A 21,540-nucleotide genomic window follows, 5' to 3' on the forward strand; every position below is an offset into this window, starting at 1 on the left:
ATGCTAAAAGAGCAGCCAAAAAGAAACACTTATGTAGAGTTCTTCAGCTCTATCCTTCTTCTAAGTGCTGCAAATAAAAAAAGCTAGGATGGGAGAAGTGCACGGAAATGACCAAAGCAATACTAATGGCCAAATCCTCTCCCTATTGAGCCTACAACCTACTGTCACCAAAATATTCTAAATCTTGTTCTTCTATCTTTGGGATTCCCATAAACTGAACACCATCCCAATCTTCTCTAGTGGTTGTAATTACCAATATAAGAAACACTGATCTAGTGCCATAAAAGTTCCTAAAGCAACTTACGACGATGAATCATTTTCTTTAGGGTAATCTTCATTCAGCTCTGAGCCAGATGATAGCATTCTTTTCCTCTTTTCAGTCCTATAAAAAAACAGAGAAAAAATGTTATTTTTAAAAAGTTGTAATTCATACTATTAAAAAGTATAAACCAACATACTCAAGAACAAGAACCATGACTACTGCTATCTAATTCTCTACACCACATTTAAATTAATATACTGTGTATCTGCAAGCTCTATATGTGTCACTAACATAAATCCCAAGACAAATACTAATTATCTCCAAAAAACACACTTCACACTTTCTTCTTCTAACTGGAAAAATCTCCTTCTTTCTCAAATTATTGGTCTTTCTAAAAGGCCTGAAAAACATTTATAAACAGGCAGAGCTAATGACTAAGAAAGAAAAAAAGTCTTTCATACCTATTTTCTAATAACCCTGATCTAAGAGGTGTGGATGTAGATGTCAAAGAGGGAACTGTCCGGGTAGCAGTTACTCCACTTCCTGCTGCGGCCTTTATCGATCCTCTACCTGGATTACCAAGAACTTTTCGAAATGGAATATCATCTTTAGTTTCCAAACTTCCTCTTTTTGAAGAGACCTATAAGAATAAAGTTTAACACAGCCAGTTCTTCAAATTAATTGGCATACTTTTAGACCAGTGATCCTCATATAGGGAACTTTTAAAAAATACCCACAACTGGAGACCCAACTCCAGAGATTCTAGCCTATCTGGTATGGGGGTGAGGCCCATTCATCAGCACTTTTTTTAAAGCACTCTAGGTGATTCTAATGTACGGTCAGTGTCAGAAATTAAGCTTGACGCATATTTTCCTATAGTATTCTTGTAAACTTACAAATTCCACAGCATTCCTGGAAGCAGAAAGGAATTTGCTTTGAATTACTGATTTAAAAAAAAAGGACTCACATACACAAGACAAGGTTCTAGTGACCAGCATGAAAACACATCTTTAGGAAAAAAAATCCAATTATGATAATTTAAAGTGACATAAGTGTGAGAAAAAGGAGCAATAATGACATTTAGTTGCCACAATTTAAATGCCAAGTCATATGTACAGCATATGACTTTTGAGGGGGTTCTAGTTTGGAGAAATGAAACAAATATATATAACAATGGGGAGACTGAAAGTGAAATAGAGCCTACTGGCAGAAGATGAATCAAAGAATCTACCCCCAAAACACATTAAAAACATTCAGAGATAATGCACACTTTACACATATTAGTTGGGAAACAGTGTTTTTGACCAGCATTCTGCCAGATAAGTTTTATAACTCTACATTAAGAGCTATGTGATTATCTCTATGGAAAATATTTCCAATTACCTTCTACAGAATTACAATCTTAGAATAAGAAAGAAAAAATCTCTGAGGCCATCTGGATGAACGATTTAAAAGTTAAATTTATTTTCAAATGGGTAAATCATTCTCAAGATTCAAAAAAATCAAAATACTATTATAAAAGCCATATACTGAGAAGTCTCATCACCCCAATGCCATTCACCCAGTTCTTCCACTTCCCATCCTCCTACACCTTATAAGTATTCTTCTATTGTTTTTTTATGCAAATGAAAATCAATATTTTATTCTTGTTATACAAACAGTAGCATACTATATGCATACTGTTTTGCATATTTTTCAACCTTTTTTGACCATGACCCCATAGCGAGAAATATTTTACATCACAACATATTACACATACATATAAATAAAACCAGAAGTTTCAGAAACCAATACTTTTCCTTACTATGCATAATACCTTCTCTATTGTTTTCTCCTCTATTCCTTTTTTATTTAATGCTAGTCACAATCCACAAAATTGATTTTATAATCTCACTAATGGGAATCATTATTTGTGAAAGTATATTTGCTTCTGCTAGATATGTTAACACTTATAGTTTAAATAGTCTAACACGTTAAATTTCTACCTGTAAATGGATCAATCTCAAAGTAATTATAATGAGTGAAAAACCCAGACAAAAAAAATTATACACTGATCCCATTTATATAAAACTCTAGAAAATGCAAAGTAATCTAGAGTGACACAAAGCAATTCATTTGTGGCTTAGGGATAGGGGCCAGACAGGGAGCTGGAGAGAAGGATTACAAAGGCGGATGAAGAAGCTTTTAAGGGTTATAGCTATGTTCACTAGGTTGATTATGGTGATGATTTTGCAGGTATGCACATAAGTCAAAAATGTATCAAATTGCACACTTTAAATATGCGCAATTTACTGCATATCAATCGTACCTCAATTAAAATGTAAAAAAAAAAACAAAAAAAACCCCAACTTGTAAAAAGAAATTAACAAAAATGAAATCTTATTCATTGATTGCTTAGTCCAGTAAATGGTTTAAGTAATCAATCTATCTGCACAGCCAAACAGAATTCATCCTTTTACTTACAGGGGAGCTTCAAGGTTTCTTTTTACACCTGGTTTACCTTTGTAAGACAAATTAAAAGAGACACAGGACTGCTAAGTTGCGATAGTGCACAGTAAGTCTCATGGCTGGCTGAATATTTATGAAAGAAAAACTATTTAAAAAGCAAACAAAAGACCCAACAAAACAGTCTGGTATCATATAGTATAGAGGCAAAGTTCATAATGTAGAACAGACCCAAAAAGCATCAAAGAAATAATAGCAGCAAATATTTATGGGGTTGTTAGTATATGGTATCACGGGCTAAGCACTTTTACAGCATGCATTATCTCATAACAACCCTTAAAATATTATTGCTGTCTTAATTTTACAGATGGGTACTAAGGCTCAGGATACATAAGGAACTTCTCCAATGACCTACAGCTAGTAAGTGGCAGCACCAAGTCTCAAACCCACATCTAACTCCAAAGCTATGTTCTTAAAAACTACACTGTGGTAAATTCCAGATATGTGGAAAGTACCCTTGAGATAATGCAAGAATTACTAGACATTACAGTCTAAATTCTACTTCCTGCAACTACCTTATAGAATGTCTATCTAAGATTATCTTTTTTTTTTAAAAAAAGCTAAAACGATTCAAATAAACATACCTGATTGTCTGAGTAAGAGAGCTGCCTGTTGGTTTCCTTCTGTGAGGTCCTGCTGCCCAGAATAGCTCCAAAACTACCAGAACCCTGAGAAGGTTTCATGGCTGGTGGAAAAAAAAAAAAAAATCTCAAATCACTTACTTTAAGAAAGAGATTTGTCATTATTATTATTTAATATTGAGGAAACAGGAAAAATAAAACAAATCAAAGTGCTTATCTGACAGAAAGTAATTCTGATATATACAGTAACTAAAATTTAGAACTAGGATCAAGTAAAAAATTAAATAACTATGCAAAAATTTGGAAACATGTATTGATAATAGAAGGGTAAATTTTTAAATGCAAAAAGAAAAAGCTAGAAATTCTCCTATATAAATATTTAGTAATTAACACTATAGAAAAGTTAGTCACTGTGTATCTATGGCATGAACATGGACACTGGATGCTAAGGACATGTGTCAGAATCAGTGACTGATATACTTCCAGTAATGTATATGCCAAAACGTTCTCTGTAAGTTCAGCAAACAGACTAAATGGCTTCTATTCTAAAGAAATCAATGCTAGTTTAAAGAACATGCAAAGTAATGTATCAATATGAATTTTTATATATTTTAAAAAGTATTTTAAGGGAATTCCCTGGCAGTCCAGTGGTTAGGACTCTGTGCTTCCACTGCTGGGGGCTGGGGTTCAATCCCTGGTCGGGGAACTAAGATCCCACAAGCTGTGGCGTGGCCCCTCCCCCCCCCCAAAAAAAGTATTTTACATTTTAATTTCATTAATTTCTCACTGATGATCATTTGGAATGTTTTAATTTAAAAACATTGCAAATAATTCCGAACATCCTTTTACGTATCTTCTTGCACTAATGGAACAACTTTCATAGGCTAAAACTCTTTAGAAAAAGAATGTTGGTGTAAAGGATGTACAATTTTAAACTAAATTGATATTATCACTATTCCTCAAAAAAAAAAATCTCTAAGCTCCTACCAAGTATATGAGAGTATCTTGCCTCCCCTCACACTACTGCCAGTGTGATAGTAAGAATTTGAATTTGTTTAATTACTGGTGAAGTTGAGAATTTTTTCGTGTTTATGGGCCACCTGTTTTTCTTCCTGAATTTCGTATATGTCCATTTCTCTACTGAATTGGAAAGTCAGTATTTATATATTAGCAATATTAACTCTGTCACTGTGGCTCAAGTTTTCTTCCTTTGTCTTTTCTTTTTTCCTTGTCAGAGATCACTTAAATTTTTTACACAGTCCAAGTTATTAATCTTTTCCTTTATTTATTTATTTTTAAAATTTATTTATTTATTTTTATTTTTGGCTGCGTTGTGTCTTCGTTGCTGTGTGCGGGCTTCTCTCTAGTGGCGAGCGGGGGCTACTCTTGGTTGCGGTGCGCAGGCTTCTCATTGCACTGGCTTCTCTTGTTGCGGAGCAAGGGCTCTAGGTGCGCGGGCTTCAGTAGTTGTGGCATGTGGGCTCTAGAGCGCAGGCTCAGTAGTTGTGGCGCACGGGCTTAGTTGCTCCGCGGCATGTGGGATCTTCCTGGACCAGGGCTCGAACCCGTGTCCCCTGCGTTGGCAGGCAGATTCTCAACCACTGCGCCACCAGGGAAGCCCTCCCTCTTTTCCTTTATTGATTCTGGTTTTATGTCATACTCAGAAAGGTTTTTTCCATCCACATATTATGTTAAAATCCATTCTACCCTTCTAATAATACTTTTATCACCTTTTTTTTTTACATTCAAATCTTTGATCAATGTAAAATCTATTTAGATGAAGGAGTAAGATAAGGATCCAGTTTTATTATCTTCTTAAATGGTTAGCTAGTTATCCTATTTATAGACAACAATGTTCATCTAATATTAGTCTTTTTCCCATTCATTTCAAACACCACATATTATACTTTAAATGTTTCACACTTTTCAAAGTATTTTTATATTCATTAGCTTACTCGAGTCTGCAAAGTACATATTATCACTTTTGGGCAGCTAAGGCAACTTAAACCCAACTTGCCTAAGAGTACAGAGTCCACAGCTAGCCACTCTAAAAGCAGTAATGACTTACTGAGTGCCTATCATGTGCCAGTCATGCTTTACATTAAAGAGCTCTAATTTTTTATTAAGCACTGAAATTAAGGTGATAAAACATTCATTTTAGAGATGAGGAAACTGAAACTCAGTTATTAAGGGAGCTGCCCAAAACCACACAGGAAATAACAAGTAGAGCTAGGATTCAAACCCAAACCTGTTTAGGTCCAAAGCTCATGTTTTTCCATTATGCCATGTTGTTCAGACTCAAACTTGGGCCCCAGTCTACTGTGCTTTCCACTCTAATGCGTTTATTTATTTATTTTTTTAATTAATTAATTTTTTTATTTTTGGCTGCATTGGGTCTTCGTTGCTGTGTGCGGGCTTTCTCTAGTTGTGGCGAGTAGGGACTACTCTTCACTGCGGTGCGCGGGCTTCTCATCGCAGTGGCTTCTCTTGTTGTGGAGCATGGGCTCTAGGTGCGTGGGCTTCAGTAGTTGTGGCGCGCGGGCTCTAGAGCTCAGGCTCAGTACTTGTGTCACACGGGCTTAGTTGCTCTGCGGCATGTGGGATCTTCCCGGACCAGGGATAGATCCTGTGTACCCTGCATTGGCAGGCGGATTCGTAACCACTGTGCCACCAGGGAAGTCCCCTCTAATGCATTTAGAGACATGCTTTTCTTACACACATCAATTCTTAAAACAGTGATTCAATTAATATGATGGAATAAAACAAATATAGAAATACAGACATAATTCCTGATATATTCTAAACTTTCAAACTGTACTCAATTCCTTGATTCTAAAATTCAATATTTAGAAGACTGACATAGTTCAGATTTGGTAACATGAACACATAATGAATAGAAACCAAATGGCAAACAACTGTAAAAAATTTTTTTAAACAAGAAAATAGTGTATGAAATAGAGGTATTAATTAAATCCAAGCAAGGCAGCATTGCTACATCTTCATTTTTTAAATGTTTTTAATGTGTTATATTTAAGTTAAAAAACTCAAAAGTTTGTCAACTATAAAATATCAGTAATAACAAAGTACTGATGATGATAGAGCTGGAGACTAACAATAATAGTGGAAAACTCATTTTAAGCAACAGATTATTCCTAAAAAGATGCCTACAAATATATATTTTTAAAAAATCAAAACATTTTAAATGAAAGGGGTTGGAGGAGGTAGCGGAAGCTTATCATACTGTGTGATTTTCTATAGTACCTTCCGTTTTCATAGCAAGAATAAAACCTCAGAATAAGTTTCATATAAAAAGTATATAAGATTTATGTAACAAGGTAAGTTTTCCCAATTGTAATTTAAATCCTACTCCTTTATTCTAGACACACTCTTTCATGGAATCTTTAGGGTGTTCTACCTATAAGATCATGTCACCTGAGAACAAAGATAAATTTACTTCTTCCTTTCCAATTTTATTTCTTTTTCTTGCCTAAGTGCTCTGGCTAGGACTTCCAGTACTATGTTGAATAGAATGGGTAAGAGAGGGCATCCTTTCCTGTTCCTGATCTCAGCGGAAAACCTTTCAGTTTTCCATCATTGAGCTATCGGCTGTTCATATAAGGCATTTATTATATTGAGGTAAGGTAGTTTCCTTTAATTCCTACTTTGTTGAGTGTTTCTATCATGAAAGAATGTTAAATTTTATCAAACATTTTTTCTGCATCAAGATGATCATGTGGTTTTTGTCCTCCATTCTGCTAATTTGAATAATCACATTGATAGATTTTTTCATATCTTGAACTATTCTTGTATTCCAGAAATAAATCCCGCTTGGTCATGGTATATAATTCTTTTAACGTGCTGTTGAATTAGGTCTACTAGTATTGTGCTGAAAATTTTTGCATCAATATTCATGAGGGATACTGGTCTACTATCTAGCAATATTTTTATAACTGCTAATGTCAGACCCTGGGAGGATTAGTGCTCACCTGCATTAAGTCTGTTTTGATGAACTGCATCCAGAAACAACCTCATTTCCTCTGCATCCTTACTTGGTACTTTATCAATAGACAAGAAGCTGTTATCTTGTAGAGTTAACATTAGGCGGCTTTGTTTTGCTCCACTGGGTCGAAGCACCACATTTTTAATGTTATGACTTAGCTGATCAACACAAAAGGAAAAGTATCATTAAAAATGAATTATAATGAAGCAGAAAAAGTTGTATAATGAATACTAAACTTTATACTTTCTAAGTTACACATTTCTTACTTTTTCCCATATTAATTTAGTTTTCTTTTTTTTCCCCCCAACCAAAAAGAGTTTCCATTTTTGACACATTTAAATCAAAGATTTCACTTCTAGGAAAGGCAAACACATACTATTAAAATTTTACACAGTAATCCTAACACTCTTGATTTTTTTGGTAGGGAACTGCATATTTTCAAGTATAGTTATAAAGTTATAAAAAACTAATAAGTTAATTTACAGAGCCTTGCTGGTTATACCATCACCAGTTTAGAAAGCCATATTGGATTAGAGGCTTTTTCTTTCTTTTTTTTTTTTAAACAAAAGCTTATAAAATATCTAGCAAGTGGTTTAAGCAGCTGCAATATAAAAGGATATACTAATCCAAACTATAATCCTCAAAAGAATTCCACTTCTCAAAAACACATCAACATAAACCTTTACCAGCATTAGAACATTCTTTTTTTCTTTTGTAACTGTCTAAGCAGGTTCATTTAACTTTCAATCACAAAGATCGTAAGTACCCTGGAACTCCCTCAGCTTACTTCTCCCACTCCCCAGAACTGGTTCAATAACTTGTCTTATACTCTTCCAGACTCTGGATATGTACTATTAAGTGATAAATTTTATTTTCTCTTGGTTGAAATTTTTCCAAGACTAAACTAATAAATCTTGCACTTTTTTAATCTAAATAATTCCTGCCAACCAGGCATCCTTATTCTCTAACACTCTCCCTCAGCAGGCATATTACAGAGGTTTCTAAAGCTGCCTTTTGCCGAAGACATAGCCTCTGAACAGCATAAAGAAAGAAGTAATAGCATTTCACAATTTTTTTTAATTAGGGAGAATTGACCTTTGACAATTTTTAGATAAGAATGAAAAATGAGTTTTACCAGACTTAATTTATTTATTTTAAACTTAAATGACATTTTTTAAGCTTCAAAGTTGGTCTTAAATTCATGTCCTTGAGTAGAAATTCTATCATAAAACACAATAACTAGTTTCAGATGCTTTAACTCCAAAATATTTAAATCAGTTTACCATGCAAAAAGGAAAAGAGACTGCATAAAACCATTATTTCAGTCAATATGAGAATAATCTTGAACTTGATCATTTCAACAACTGAAAAATCCTAGCCAGTCATACAATTTTAGTTACTACCCATATGGTGAGGCCTCTCAGCCTTTTCTCTAAGTCCAGATCTCTGCCGGAGCTCCAGTTTTGTTTACCAAATGCCTAGTAGATACCACTATCTAAATGCCTGACACCTCAGAAAACTCATCTCTCCCAATCCTCATGCCCCAATTCTTCCCCTCTGCCCCCTATCAAAGAGAAGATGAAAGGGACTGCCATCCACTCGAACCTAGGAATCTCCCCAGACTCTTTTCTCTCTCACCCCCCAAATCTAATGAATTAAATCTTCTTGAAATCTCTTCAAATCTACCCTTTCCTCCACCTGCTTCTCCCACTGTCTTTTCCTTTGCTCAGGACTTTCATTTCTCATCTAAACTCCCACAATAACCTCTTACACGTCCTTATTCTCCCACTAGCTCTTGAAACAAAGTTATCCGCCTAGCTGTCAAATGAATTTAAACTTAAGATTCTTGGCTCCTTAGTATCTAAGTTCCCGTTAGTATGACAAACAAGATACTTCAAGATCTGGTTCCTATCTAGCTCTTCAGCCTCTACTTCTGCCATTCACTCCCTACTGTGCATTTATTTTAAAATAATTTTCTGGTTCCCTGAGTGTTGACTCACACTAGCATGTGTTTGTCCATTATAGAAATCACCTCCACCTTACCTCCACTATGTCTGGCAAATTCCTATCTATCCTCTAAATCCTCAGAGCACAAAACACTTCCTTCTTTGTGTTACCTCAGTATCTCTGAGATAATTTTACAGCTGAGAATGTATCTGGTTACTCTTAAGTTTGAGAAGAAAAGTGTCTCATTCAGCTCTGTATTCTTAGCCCTTAGCACAGTACCCACCACGGTAATCTGTAGGTGGTTAACAAATGAATGCTGAATGCAAATTCATCTAGAACTGAGATGAAGGTGTAATCACAGGTAGATTCCTCATGCTTCTAAAGATCTGTTTAAGTATTTAAATATTTACTCAGTGCTAATTTGGGATGAGGACTGAAAGACTGAATCTCTATTTGAAAAAAATCTTTCTTTCATTGAGATGGGCAATTAGTAGATATATACATGTGGTAGAAACTATCGTTTCTATTACCCATGTCACCACCTCCAATCTATTTAAGAATATCTTTGATACATAAAATCATAATCAATGTATTTCCATAGTTTAAAAGCAAAGATAAATAGAAATTTTACTTCAGCTCTGGTTCTCAAGCATAAAGTTTTATAAATTGTTCTTCAAGAGTACTTTAGAATGAATATTATACTTTTATATGATCTAATTAACAAATATAGCATTTTTAAGTACAGAAAAATGTAAGTAAGACATTAAATTCAACTCTTATCAACACTAGTTCTTGGCTGCACAAGACAGAAGTGAAAACAAAATTACCTATCTTTTGCAGTGAAAAAATAATGAGATCCTTCAAAAGTTAACAGTTAGAAGAAAACAGCTGTAAGGATGACCTTGAATAATCATCCTTGAACAGTCTATACCACAACCTTTGGCAGGATTATTTACGAAGAAGTAATTAAGAAGACACTAATGAGTCTTATTAAAAGCTAACACTAAAAAAAAAAAGGAAATTGAGTTATTTGTAGTGAGGTGGATGGACCTAAAGTCTGTCATACAGAGTGAAAGTAAGTCAGAAAGAGAAAAACAAATACCGTGTGCTAACACATATACATGGAATCTTAAAAAAAAAAAAAAAAAAAAGGTACTGATGAACCTAGCTGCAGGGCAGGAATAAAGACACAGACATAGTAAATGGACTTGAGGACACAGGGTGGGAGGGCGAACCTGGGGCGAAGTGAGAGTAAGCATCAACATGTATACACTACCGAATGTAAAATAGTTGGCTGGTGGGAAGCAGCGGCATAGCACAGGGAGATCGGCTCGGTGCTTTGCAATGACCTAGAGGGGTGGGACAGGGAGGACTACGGGAGGGAGGCTCAAAAGGGAGGGGATATGGGGACATGTGTATGCATATGGCTGATTCGCTTTGTTGTGCAACAGAAACTAACACAGTATTGTGAAGCAATTATACTCCAATAAAGATTTAAAAAAATAAACATAAAAATAAACTCAATACTGCAAGGATACATCAGTCAGGGAAATTTCTTCTTGACCCGGCTGGCCCAGAACATAATCATCAGAGAGGCTTTTTGCAGTCAAATACTGTGGTTGTAAATGTGGATTTTTTCCTCATATAAAAATATTATCTAATCCTTTATAAGATGTTATCAAGTGTATTGTCTCACTATTATTTTGTGTTAGTCAGTTACCTGGGTTAATTACATATTACACAAAATTCACTTCTTTATAGCTGCCTTCCATTTTACTACTTAATGGTATACATCATCTCATCTTACAGCGGTATTAGGAATTCATTTGCTAGCTCTTTCTCTCTAATCCAACTTCTGCACAGTGGAATGGTGCTTAGGACCCTCACCAGAAGATGTGCAGCGGCAAAGTTGAGTTTTGTTTTTGTTGGTATAGTCAGTTAGCTAGTTTATCAATGTTTATTGAGGGCCCACCACTGTGCTAGGTTCTGGAACTAACCAGAAAGATAAAACCTAGACCTTCAAGGTATTCATCTTCTAGGCCAGACATGGAACAGAAGCCATACTGAGCCAGGGCTCTCTTAGGTGGCCGACACTTAACTGACTAATCTGTGGTCTCCATTCCCTCTGCAAATGTAAAGACAAGGCCCAAGACATGCTGCATGATCACAGCCAGTAGTGGCTACTCTAGCAGGTCTGCACCCTGCCACTCTCACCAGTGGAGCTGTCTGCTCACCAAAAGCCAATCTGTTTGTTCCCAAAGCTGTTTATGCTAGTTCTTCCTATCATTGTAATTACACAATTTAATTAAAGTTACTTAAAGAAATATGAGTGCAAAAGAGATAAGTTGTTTCTATAAGATCCAAGTTGAATGCCTGGGAAAGGCACATTAAAGGTGAGTTACTAAAAATGTACTGTCAACTTAGGCATGGGAGAGCCAACTGTAAAACATCATTAAATCTGGAAAAATCTGATTGCCTCACAAAATGTCTTTAAGATCTCACTCCACTTTAAAGAAACTGAGACAAAATGACTGTGAAACCCTCGGACGTGTGGCTTATATGAGAAGTAGGATGCAAAGCACTAATGGGAGGCCCTAAACTCAAAAGACAGGCCTTGGCCCTACATCAAAAACTTGAGGGATGTTTTAAGTTGAAATAAAGGCTTAAGGAATGATTAAAAAAAAAAAAAAAGCTAACACTAAATGGTGATGAATTTATCATATATGTTGAGGGGGGAAAAATAACTGAAGTTATCCTAATGTGGTTTTAAACATAGCTTAGATAGATAGTATCCAAACTCAGTTCCTCTCAGCTTCCTCCCACCAGTTTTCTTTTCAATAATGGTGACTACTTCCTACTCTTTATTATACACCATCAACAATTTTGCTGAATAATTTATAATATATATACCTAATAGTATTAGTGTCCTGGAAATAAGAAGCAAGAAATAGTAATCTAGGAGGGCTACCATGATACTTAGTATGGCACAGAACAGCTATTCACTAAAGGATGTGATTGAAGATCTATTCCAAATCAAAATTTGGTAATACCTGAAATATCCTTGGAATTCCTCCAGTATTGTAGTGAACTACTAGGCTGACTTTATTCTCTTTTTCCACAACTTCAAAGGATCCTTCTTTCCATTTTGTAATCCCAGTCTGCATACTTCGAATTCTGATAGGGCCATGTATCTTCAGAGGAGACATACTTTCTTTAAAAATAAATTGCTTCTAGCCAAATTAAAAAGAAAAAAATATACCTTCACCTGACAGATTCTAAGGAAGAAAAATAAAATAAAATAATAAGTTACAATTTACTAATGATTAAAACAAGAGTTTGAAAGAGAACATTTAATGAACCATCTTATGTCCTTTTCTCCATTTCAATAAACTACCTCTTACTAAGTATCCTCAAAGGCTTTGGTTAGCTGGATGGCACAGGTAAGAAAAACAAATGAAGCAGTCACTGACATTCAGTGACTGAATTTACCCACCTTTTATTTTTTCTGCACATGTTCTCTCCTTTGCCGTGTACCCATGTCCATTAGTGCCTAAATTTTGCATTTTGTACCATTAACAACCATACTGCTGCCACTAAAGGCAAGACAATCAGGAATACTAAAGATTCCATTCTCAGTGTGAGTGCCCATGGCAATATGAGCAACTTTTACCTTTCTTCATGATGCTAAAGGATCTTGAATTTCAAATATAAGTAAAAATATATTTTCAGTCAGCTGACTCCATTTGTTACAATTGTGTTCCTAGCAAAACATCAAATCATATCACCAAATAATTCTTTCTACCAGTTGGTAGTCTATGCATATCCATATGTGAATAAATAATAAATAACTGTGAGAATAATGAGTAATTAATTGTGAGAATAACCAAATTAGTTTAAATGAATAAATAATTGTGAGAATAATCAAATTAGTTTAACCTAAAGAATTATATTACTTGAGAAAATCATTTATTCTCTAGGGAAAACAGCCGAACCAAAAAAAAAACCCTGTTCCTAAGATCCACCTACCATTTATGCTTAATATTACCATTCTTGGAAAGAATATTTACCAATTTTATCTTTGACAAATATTCAAATTTCCCAAGTGAACTTCTGATACTTACAGAAATGATAGAATGTCTAAGACTCTTCAAACCAGCTTACCAGATGTCAGCAAGTAAATACAATTACAGTAACAGCAAAAAATGTTATCAAAGAGTGTGTGTGTTACACACATACACACATATATGCAATCATCTAAAATTAGAACAAAATTTATACTATAGCCTTCAAATCTCTAAAAACATTGCCTCTAATACAGATTCTTGCTTATAATTTAATAAATTAAAAATCATTAAACTTTGCCTCTGCCTAAACAGCTCATCTAGAAAAGCTAAAAGTAGTAGTATATGTACAAAGGAAAAGCATACTAGATCTAGATATCAAGAGCCAGCTCTGTCACTTACTAATTTGTAACTTACCTTTCCTAACAACTAGTTTTCTCAACTGTAAAACAGGAATATGAAAATGCTATAGTGTTGCAATATTAAATGAAGTAACACACATTAGGCACTCAACAGGCAGCAGCTTCAGTATGAATGGAATTAGTGTCCACTTTCTGAATTTATTCCTTGTCTGCAACACCTCTTTATCCAAAGATCCCAGACAAATAACTTGTTAACAAGGGTCACCAACTCACTGCCTATAGAGGCCAGGTAGGTGACACAAATGACTTAGGCAGGCAGAATATGAAAACTGCTACTCAAATCTAGCCGGTTTTGCCATGTAGAAACAGTGAACCTAGCATTGCCAGATCATCTAATTCTTCAAGAAAATGACATCCAAATTTTATGTCAACTGCCCATTTTAAATTGTGGGCAATGAATTCAAACTTATTTTTAAAAGCCACAAATCGAACAAAACCCACCTGTAGGTAGAATACAGCCTGGGGAATCCTAGTTCGAGGCCTCTAGGTGCTGTACATCAAACAGCTAGGAATAACTTTAAAGAGAGATATGAAAACACTTTGAATAGTTAAAGGTATTATGCATTGTAAGTCCTCTACTATTACTCACTCATCTCATCAAATTTTTTGAGTGCCTAATTGTGGCCAGATTTAGATAGTATAATTGGCTGGGTGTATGAATCCATCAAAGTAATAGAGGCCACTACTGTTTACAGACCTGTTAATGTGACATTTTGGTCAAACTAGTAACTACAAAATCTGGGCCAGCAATGTGTTTGTAATGCTTTTTTTACAATTAATAATTTGGTGCTTCATCATTTAGATATAGCCTTGAGATTTTTTCCACTCTGTCTCTCAGCACTGCCAAGAATATGTGGCCCCTCTCCTACTCCAGTTGCCCATGCCAGAAACATGAGTTATCTTTGACTTCTCTCTTGATGATTATTGGTATTGGACTGGAAATGGAAGGTAAAGTTGTCATTTCTACCTCCATATACCTCCCAGACATCTTTATAGTGAACTTCAGATCAAATCACATCACTCTCCTCAATATCATTCAACAGCTCCCCAATGCCCTCACAATTCAATCTAGACTCATTAACATGGCATAAACACTCTTCATGATCCAGGCCCTGCTTACCTCTCTATCCCCAACAAACCCTCCAAATCCAGCCATCTAAACTACCTACAATTTCCCTAAAAAAGGCATATGTTCTCAAGCCACTGTACCTTTGCACACACTGTGGTCTACGTCCGCAGTATTTTTACCTACTCTCCCCATCCCCCACCACCCCCCTTTTTTTCTTCTCCTGGCTATAAAATCAAAACTCAATTTAGATATTATCTTCTCTAAGAAGGCTTTCCCAGCTATCTTTCACTTTTTCTCTCACCCCATATCCACACTGACAGCACTGAATGCTTTTCTCTTCTGTTGTACCCTGTGCTTACCTCTAGTAGAGAATTTATCATATTGTATTATAAACTGTCTATTTACCTCTTTGTCTCTCCCTAGCTAGACTTTGCTGTTTGAAGACAGGAAATATGTTCTTTAGTCTTTGCATCCCCACTAGGACAGTGTCTGGCACACAAGAAACAAACTCATTACTCAAGAATAATGAACAAATGAGCACTATCAACTTTATTCGATTTACTGTTAAAATATACAGCAGCAGATACCAGAACCATAAATCCCTTTTATACGGCTGATATAGGATTATGTTTACTAAGCTCTCTACAAGAGTATCACTCTGCACTGTATACCTCATCTTATGAATACTACATCTAGGCTTTTTCTATGTGCATCTGAATTTCTCCTAAATGCAAAGCTGTCCACATATCTTGTTAAGATTCAATGAGAGAAAAATCATTTGTGAAAAACAAGAATGTGTAGTTACAGAATGCATTATTAAAACAAAAAACATTAGTAAACTTGCCTAAACTGGGATTCATATAATTTACTGTTCAATGAAGAAACTCCACTTAAAGAAAGAGGTTTATCAAATTACCTCATCTTTCCTTATGTCAGGGTGCCAAATTAAAAGCAAATAACATAAACCCCAATTATCTTACTGCTTTCCTTAAAGACCAAAACGCAAGTAAAGGACATTGACCTTGATTCCTCCAACAAAAACATATTTTTAAAAATTAGATTATTTAACAAGATTTGGAGGTGAAGATTTGAACGTTCAATAAAAAAACTTCATTGGTTACTTCTGTTTCCCTCTATATAATTCTCTCTATATGTAATACATGATTTCTCTAGATATAATTCTCAAACATTTTGATGCAGTTTTGGTTTGTATAAAATTTTACATCAGATATTGAACATTTTCTTAACCATTTCTATTAGCAATCTCTCTTTCTTCTACGAGAAAAAATCTAAAAGGTACAGGACATAAAATTGGCAGAATCAATAAGATTTTTTCTTAATGCCTCAAGCTAGTCCATTATCTGCTCTTGCACTAAATGAATTAACTATATTTACTTTTGTACACTGATCATATTATCAGGGTTTGCCCTACTTGGTTAAGAGAAAGAACACTAAGTTTCCTTTTTGGTATCTAGCATGATCCAGTAACAGTTAAACTTTCTATGAACCTAGGACAAAGACAAGGTTTCACTGAACTCTGTAATGCTAATTCACTATCAAAGCAATATTAGGAAGACAAAGTACAAGAAAAACCAATTATTCTTTAAGTACATCCAAAGAGATTCCCCTTTCCCTAAATTTCTTCACTATTATTAAAATTACTGTTCAATTTTGAGCAGTCTATGAAAGCTCAATCAACAACACTGGCAAGAATGTTTCTATACCCTCTACAGTTATTTAAATGCTCATATTTTAGGTACTGCTTTGAAAACATTCTTATCCAGAGGGTATTCTGTGGTTTAAGAAAGCATGCTAAAGCACAAAACTATTACTACAAAATAGAAGAAAACTGTCAATTCTTGCCAGTTTGCATACTCTTGGAAACATATATCCAAAATAAAAACATTACTTACTTTTCAGTGACTTTTTACTGAAAAACCCTATGTATTAACAATTCACCTTTATTCTGATCCTTGTGCCAAAGGCAATGCGCTCTTCTTGGGGAACTACTCATATTCTGCAGCTATGCCAGTTCTCCGGGAGCCATCAACTCAGCTAAAGAAAATATAAGTGTGCCTTTTTAAAAAAAAATTCATTTACAAAATTAAAAATTTTTTAAAGTGATCATTTATACAACAAAAATTAACCCTTTGACTACTTAAAAACCACAAATTACTTTACTGAAAACATTTAATGCTCAAGATACACATATACACACACACACATAATCAACAGAACTCTAGGGATATATCTGCTGTGGAAAACAAGGGACTCCAGGACCACGCACCTCCATCAATTTGTGTCTTGGTTAATTTACTCCTGCTACATTTTGAAACTAAGAAGGCAATGAAAAAAAGAGTATATCCTTTGTTGACTTTATAAACATTGTTACATAATGATGTCTTAAATCTTACAATACCACTTCCATGATGTGTTGATACAAATTTCAAAAGGTGGGTAAACTTGGTTTTTACTTTTCTTTCAAAATTAACTTCATGGGCTTGTTTCCCAAATTTAGGCCTCTCAAAGCCTCAACTTTCCCTGAAGCTCTACCCAAACATTTCTCACCGCCTTCCTGAATACTATAACCTCAACTTTTAAACTCCTTTGTTCACTTCGTAAAAAATCATTTATTGAGCTACTCCAATCTGTTGGCACTGTGTTAGGGATACACATGTGAACATGACACAGTCCTCGCCCTCTTTAAGAGACTCCCCAGACTTCCCTACATTTGTCCTTCCACTGTCATTCAGGCAAAAAGATCTTAGCATCAGCTTTAAACTCATTCTCATTTATCTAAAACACAGTCTTTTCATCACTACTACCCTAATTCAGAAATGCATCACTTTGCCATTCTTCCTACCTAATATTTATTATGCAACATTTACTAAGCACAGTACTAAGCACCATACATTCAATATCTCATAATCGTCACAATAATCCTAAAGGATGGGGATTATTAATATCTCTATTTTACAAATGAGGAAACTGAGGCTTAGAGAGATCAGGTAATTTATCCATGGTTACAGAGTCAGTAAGAGACAAAACTAAGTCTAGCACCAGAAGCCATGTTTTTAACCACTACCTTATTGCATCCCCAGTGATTTGCAGCAACTACTTTCCAGTCTCCATTCTCTCAAGATTTTTCTATCCAATAAATCCTTTACCCTATAATACCCTTTCTAAAGGACTGTTCTTTTTATCTCTTACCAACTAAAGTGTGCCTCCTTAACTTTCTCTCTAAAGGGGGCAGGGGGAGGGTGGAGGGGCCCTGTCTTATTTTCTTTTGTACTCCCAACAAAATAACAGGCACTTAGTAAATGCGAAAATACGTGCTACTGATGCTAATTCCCCTCCCAAACATTAAAAAAAAATTATTTTTATTTTACTATGGTAAGAATACTTAACATGAGATCTACCCTCTTAACAAATGTTGAAGTGTACAATACAGTATTGTTAACTATAGGTACAATGTTGTACGGCTTATCTCTAGAATTTATTCATCTTGCTTAACTGAAACTTTCTCCCAAACATTTTTAACAGCTCATCACTATCTATAAAATAAATCCAAATGCTTCTGTGTTTGGCACTCCTACTTTTAATTTTCTATTTCTCAACATAAATCCTGTTCTACACACACAAGTTATTAAATTTTAATATTTTCTTCCATAACTACCACCAACCACTTACTTAAACATGGAATTTTCCTTTATATATTTTTGGAAACCTCATCTTCACTGGTCTCATAGTTTAACCTGTTGTTAAAATATATAAACCACTGCTCTGATTTCTAAGGGTTTTCTTTCCTAAAAAGATCCATAAAACAAATGCACAAAGAGATAAAATTAGTGTGGTCGCTGAAAGTAAAGAGAGAAGTTGACCTAGATAAAGTTTATCTCCAATTCAAAGAGTCTAAAATCTGAATGATTCTGACATAAGAATGGGTAAAATCATCCAAAGCTGGAAAACCCTTTGGTTTTTTGTGTCCTTTAATTTGTCTGCAGAGTGAAAAAAGATGCTTGTCATCAGATGACAAGAATATCAGTAAGCTGGTGTTTCCCAAAGACATGATGCTTCTTATAGCAAGCTCCAATTTATTTATTCATTTAATAAATTCTTGAGAAATAGAAATGAAATAGTTCCTAACCCATATTCTAGTAGAAGACACATTTTAAATAATCACACAAGTAAATATACAATTAAAAGTTCTGAAAAATGGTATAAAGTTCAGGCATGATGAAAGATTATAATAGGGTACCTGATTTAAGGACCGGGGTGGGCTTTTAAGCAGAGAAATGATGTGTTACTGCTGAATGGAAAAGTGACATGGTTTGTTTGGGTCTGGGGAAGAGAGTGAAAGGAGCAAGAATGAAAGAAATTAGGACAACCAGACAGGAGAGTATTGAAGTGATTCAGCTTATAACGACAATTACAATAACAATGAATGCTCACTGGCTATTTACTCTACGTCAGGTGCTTACCACGGTTATTTAATTTAATCCTCATAGCAATCCAATAAGGTGATTATTATTCCCACTTTACAGATGAGAATATAGGAAACATTAAGTCCAGGTGAGAGAGGACTGTGGCTTGAACTAGAAAAGTGCTAATGAAAATGTACAGAAATAGATTCAAGACATATAATGAAAATAAGAATAAACAGAACTTGAAGAGGGTATAGATACATGGGATGAGGGCTTTCAGGTTTCTAGACTATGTAAATGGATAAATGGATATACCACTTAATGAAATAGGATACCGGAAGAGAAAGCATTTGGGTATGGAGAGAATTAAGACTGGTTTCAGACATGTTATATTTGAAATTCCTAAGAAAAAAAATCAAGTTGAGATGTCAAGCAGACAGTTGGCTATTTAGATCTTGAGCTGAAAACAAAAGGAACACGCTGGAAATAAAACTTCTCATCAATATACAGGAAGAATTTAAAGCATAGAGTGGAAGGGAAGAGTAAAAGGAGAACAACCTAGAACTGAACCCAGATAACCATTTTACTCCATCAAACATCTCTCCCTATGATAATCGATTACTTTGATGTCAACAGGCCTTTCAGTCCTCATTCAACTTTACATTTCAGCAGAATTCAACATTATTGATAACTTCCTTTACCTCTTCTACAAGACTTGTACTCCTCTATCTGATTACTAAACACCAAGAATCCCTCAGGTGCTCCTCCCTTTCTTTTCTAGCACTGTACTCTCTTTAGGCAATTTCATCCACATCCATAGCTTCAATTACTATCAACATGACAGATGACATCTATATATTATATACGTTTACCTATATATCCAGCTCAGAGCTCTCCTCTGAGCTCCAACCCAGTATATCCCAACTGCCTACTTGACATCCTCTGTTAGATAGCTTTTCCTGTTAGAGACTTCTCAGACACTGCCACCCCAAAAAAGGTATTTACACAGAGCCTAAATTTTGAAAGGATTACAAAACCACTACAGGCCAACTCTTCAGACACAGAATTTTGTCATCAATTATCATTTCCTTTCACGGATCATGACCTAAAACAGGTAAACCTGACAACCTGATCTGATGGCTAGAGATGGGGACCAACCAAAGGCATTAAAAAATACAAATCATGCCTTTTAGTGAGAAATGGTTAGGGAAGAGAAGGTGAAGAACAGTCAAGAGAGTGAAACAGTATCATATCCCAAGGCCTGATGGACGTGCGGCAACGGAAGTCACCTGAAGGGATAGCAGGCCTCCTAAGGGACGAGTGGCGGACGACGACAGCCCCTAGCAAAGAGGGGTCAGGTTCGGGTCGCAGAGGGAGCGAGTGACAGTAAAGACCAGGTCAAAGGAGAGGAAAAGCCTGGGAAAAGACCTAAGTGGAGTACCTGTGAGGCCAGAGGGGGCGTCGCGAGGATGGGGGCGGGCTGAGCAGCAGCGGGGCGAACTCCAGAAGAGTGAACGCCAAGTGGGCGGACTGCACTGGGTGGGTGGGCCGGGGGGGCTGGGGGAGCCAGGGTTGGGGCGCCAGGGTAAAACGGCTCAGTTGAGACGCTCGCCGGGCCCACCTTACCTGTGCCTGCGAGTCCGGAGCCTCGGACAGGCCTGCCGGAAGCACGGAGTCCGCGCGGAGGGGGAGGAGCCGGGGGTTAGGAAGGAAGGGACACCGGGCACGAAAGAGAGGAGCCGCTCGCTCCCCCAGTCAGGGAGAGCGGCTGATGGCGGGAACTGTGACCACACGCAAACACGCACGCACGCACGCACACCCGACGCGAGCAGATGAGGCGCATGCGCGCCAGCCTGAAACTCCACCCCTTCCACGCCCTCGCCCCGCCCCAGTACCGAGCGAAGTTTCGCCCCAGCCCTGACCGTAGTACGCATGCGCACTTCCTACTTCACTCACTTTCGCCCTCCCACCCTTTCCCTCCTACTCAGCCCAGTTGGGCATGCGCACTACTTGTCCTCCCGGGACTGCCCGGCTTTTCCCGCCCTTCACTGGCCTCCGGAGAAGGGTCAGAGTTCACGCCCTTCTCTGGAGATACCTGCTCCAAGCCGGGGATGCGGGGACTAGTAGGTGGCGGATGTCCTTCCGGTCCTGAAACTTAAGGGACAAAGGACAAACTCTAGGACTGTTAACTCCAAGAGCTGAGAGGCGGGAAGAGGTTGTGTGGGCGGGGTCAGGGGTGAAAGGTCAGAGGGGGCTGCGAAGGGGCGGA

The 21,540-nt window shown here is 36.4% G+C and overlaps 1 protein-coding gene across 5 annotated transcripts in view; it reads right to left on the minus strand.

Moving 5' to 3' along the window:
* Positions 1–20,943, minus strand: part of USP37 (ubiquitin specific peptidase 37) — a 90,014-nt gene extending 69,071 nt beyond the window's left edge. For 2 of the 5 annotated variants that reach the window (XM_061205047.1, XM_061205013.1), the window contains exons 1-8: positions 20,898–20,943; positions 16,761–16,902; positions 14,220–14,293; positions 12,346–12,570; positions 7,335–7,506; positions 3,352–3,452; positions 724–902; positions 305–382 (exon numbers count right to left, since the gene is read on the minus strand). In XM_061205047.1, coding sequence (XP_061061030.1) covers positions 305–382; positions 724–902; positions 3,352–3,452; positions 7,335–7,506; positions 12,346–12,501 — 686 coding nt within the window. In that variant the 5' untranslated portion in view covers positions 12,502–12,570; positions 14,220–14,293; positions 16,761–16,902; positions 20,898–20,943. Of the gene's footprint in view, positions 1–304; positions 383–723; positions 903–3,351; positions 3,453–7,334; positions 7,507–12,345; positions 12,571–14,219; positions 14,294–16,760; positions 16,903–20,712; positions 20,779–20,897 lie in introns of those variants that run through there. The other 3 variants (XM_061205020.1, XM_061205038.1, XM_061205029.1) reach the window with 3 other exon arrangements.
* Positions 20,944–21,540: the final 597 nt, after the last annotated feature.

This window comes from Eubalaena glacialis, chromosome 1 (genome assembly GCF_028564815.1).
Source record: "Eubalaena glacialis isolate mEubGla1 chromosome 1, mEubGla1.1.hap2.+ XY, whole genome shotgun sequence".
NCBI classification, from domain to species: domain Eukaryota; kingdom Metazoa; phylum Chordata; class Mammalia; order Artiodactyla; family Balaenidae; genus Eubalaena; species Eubalaena glacialis.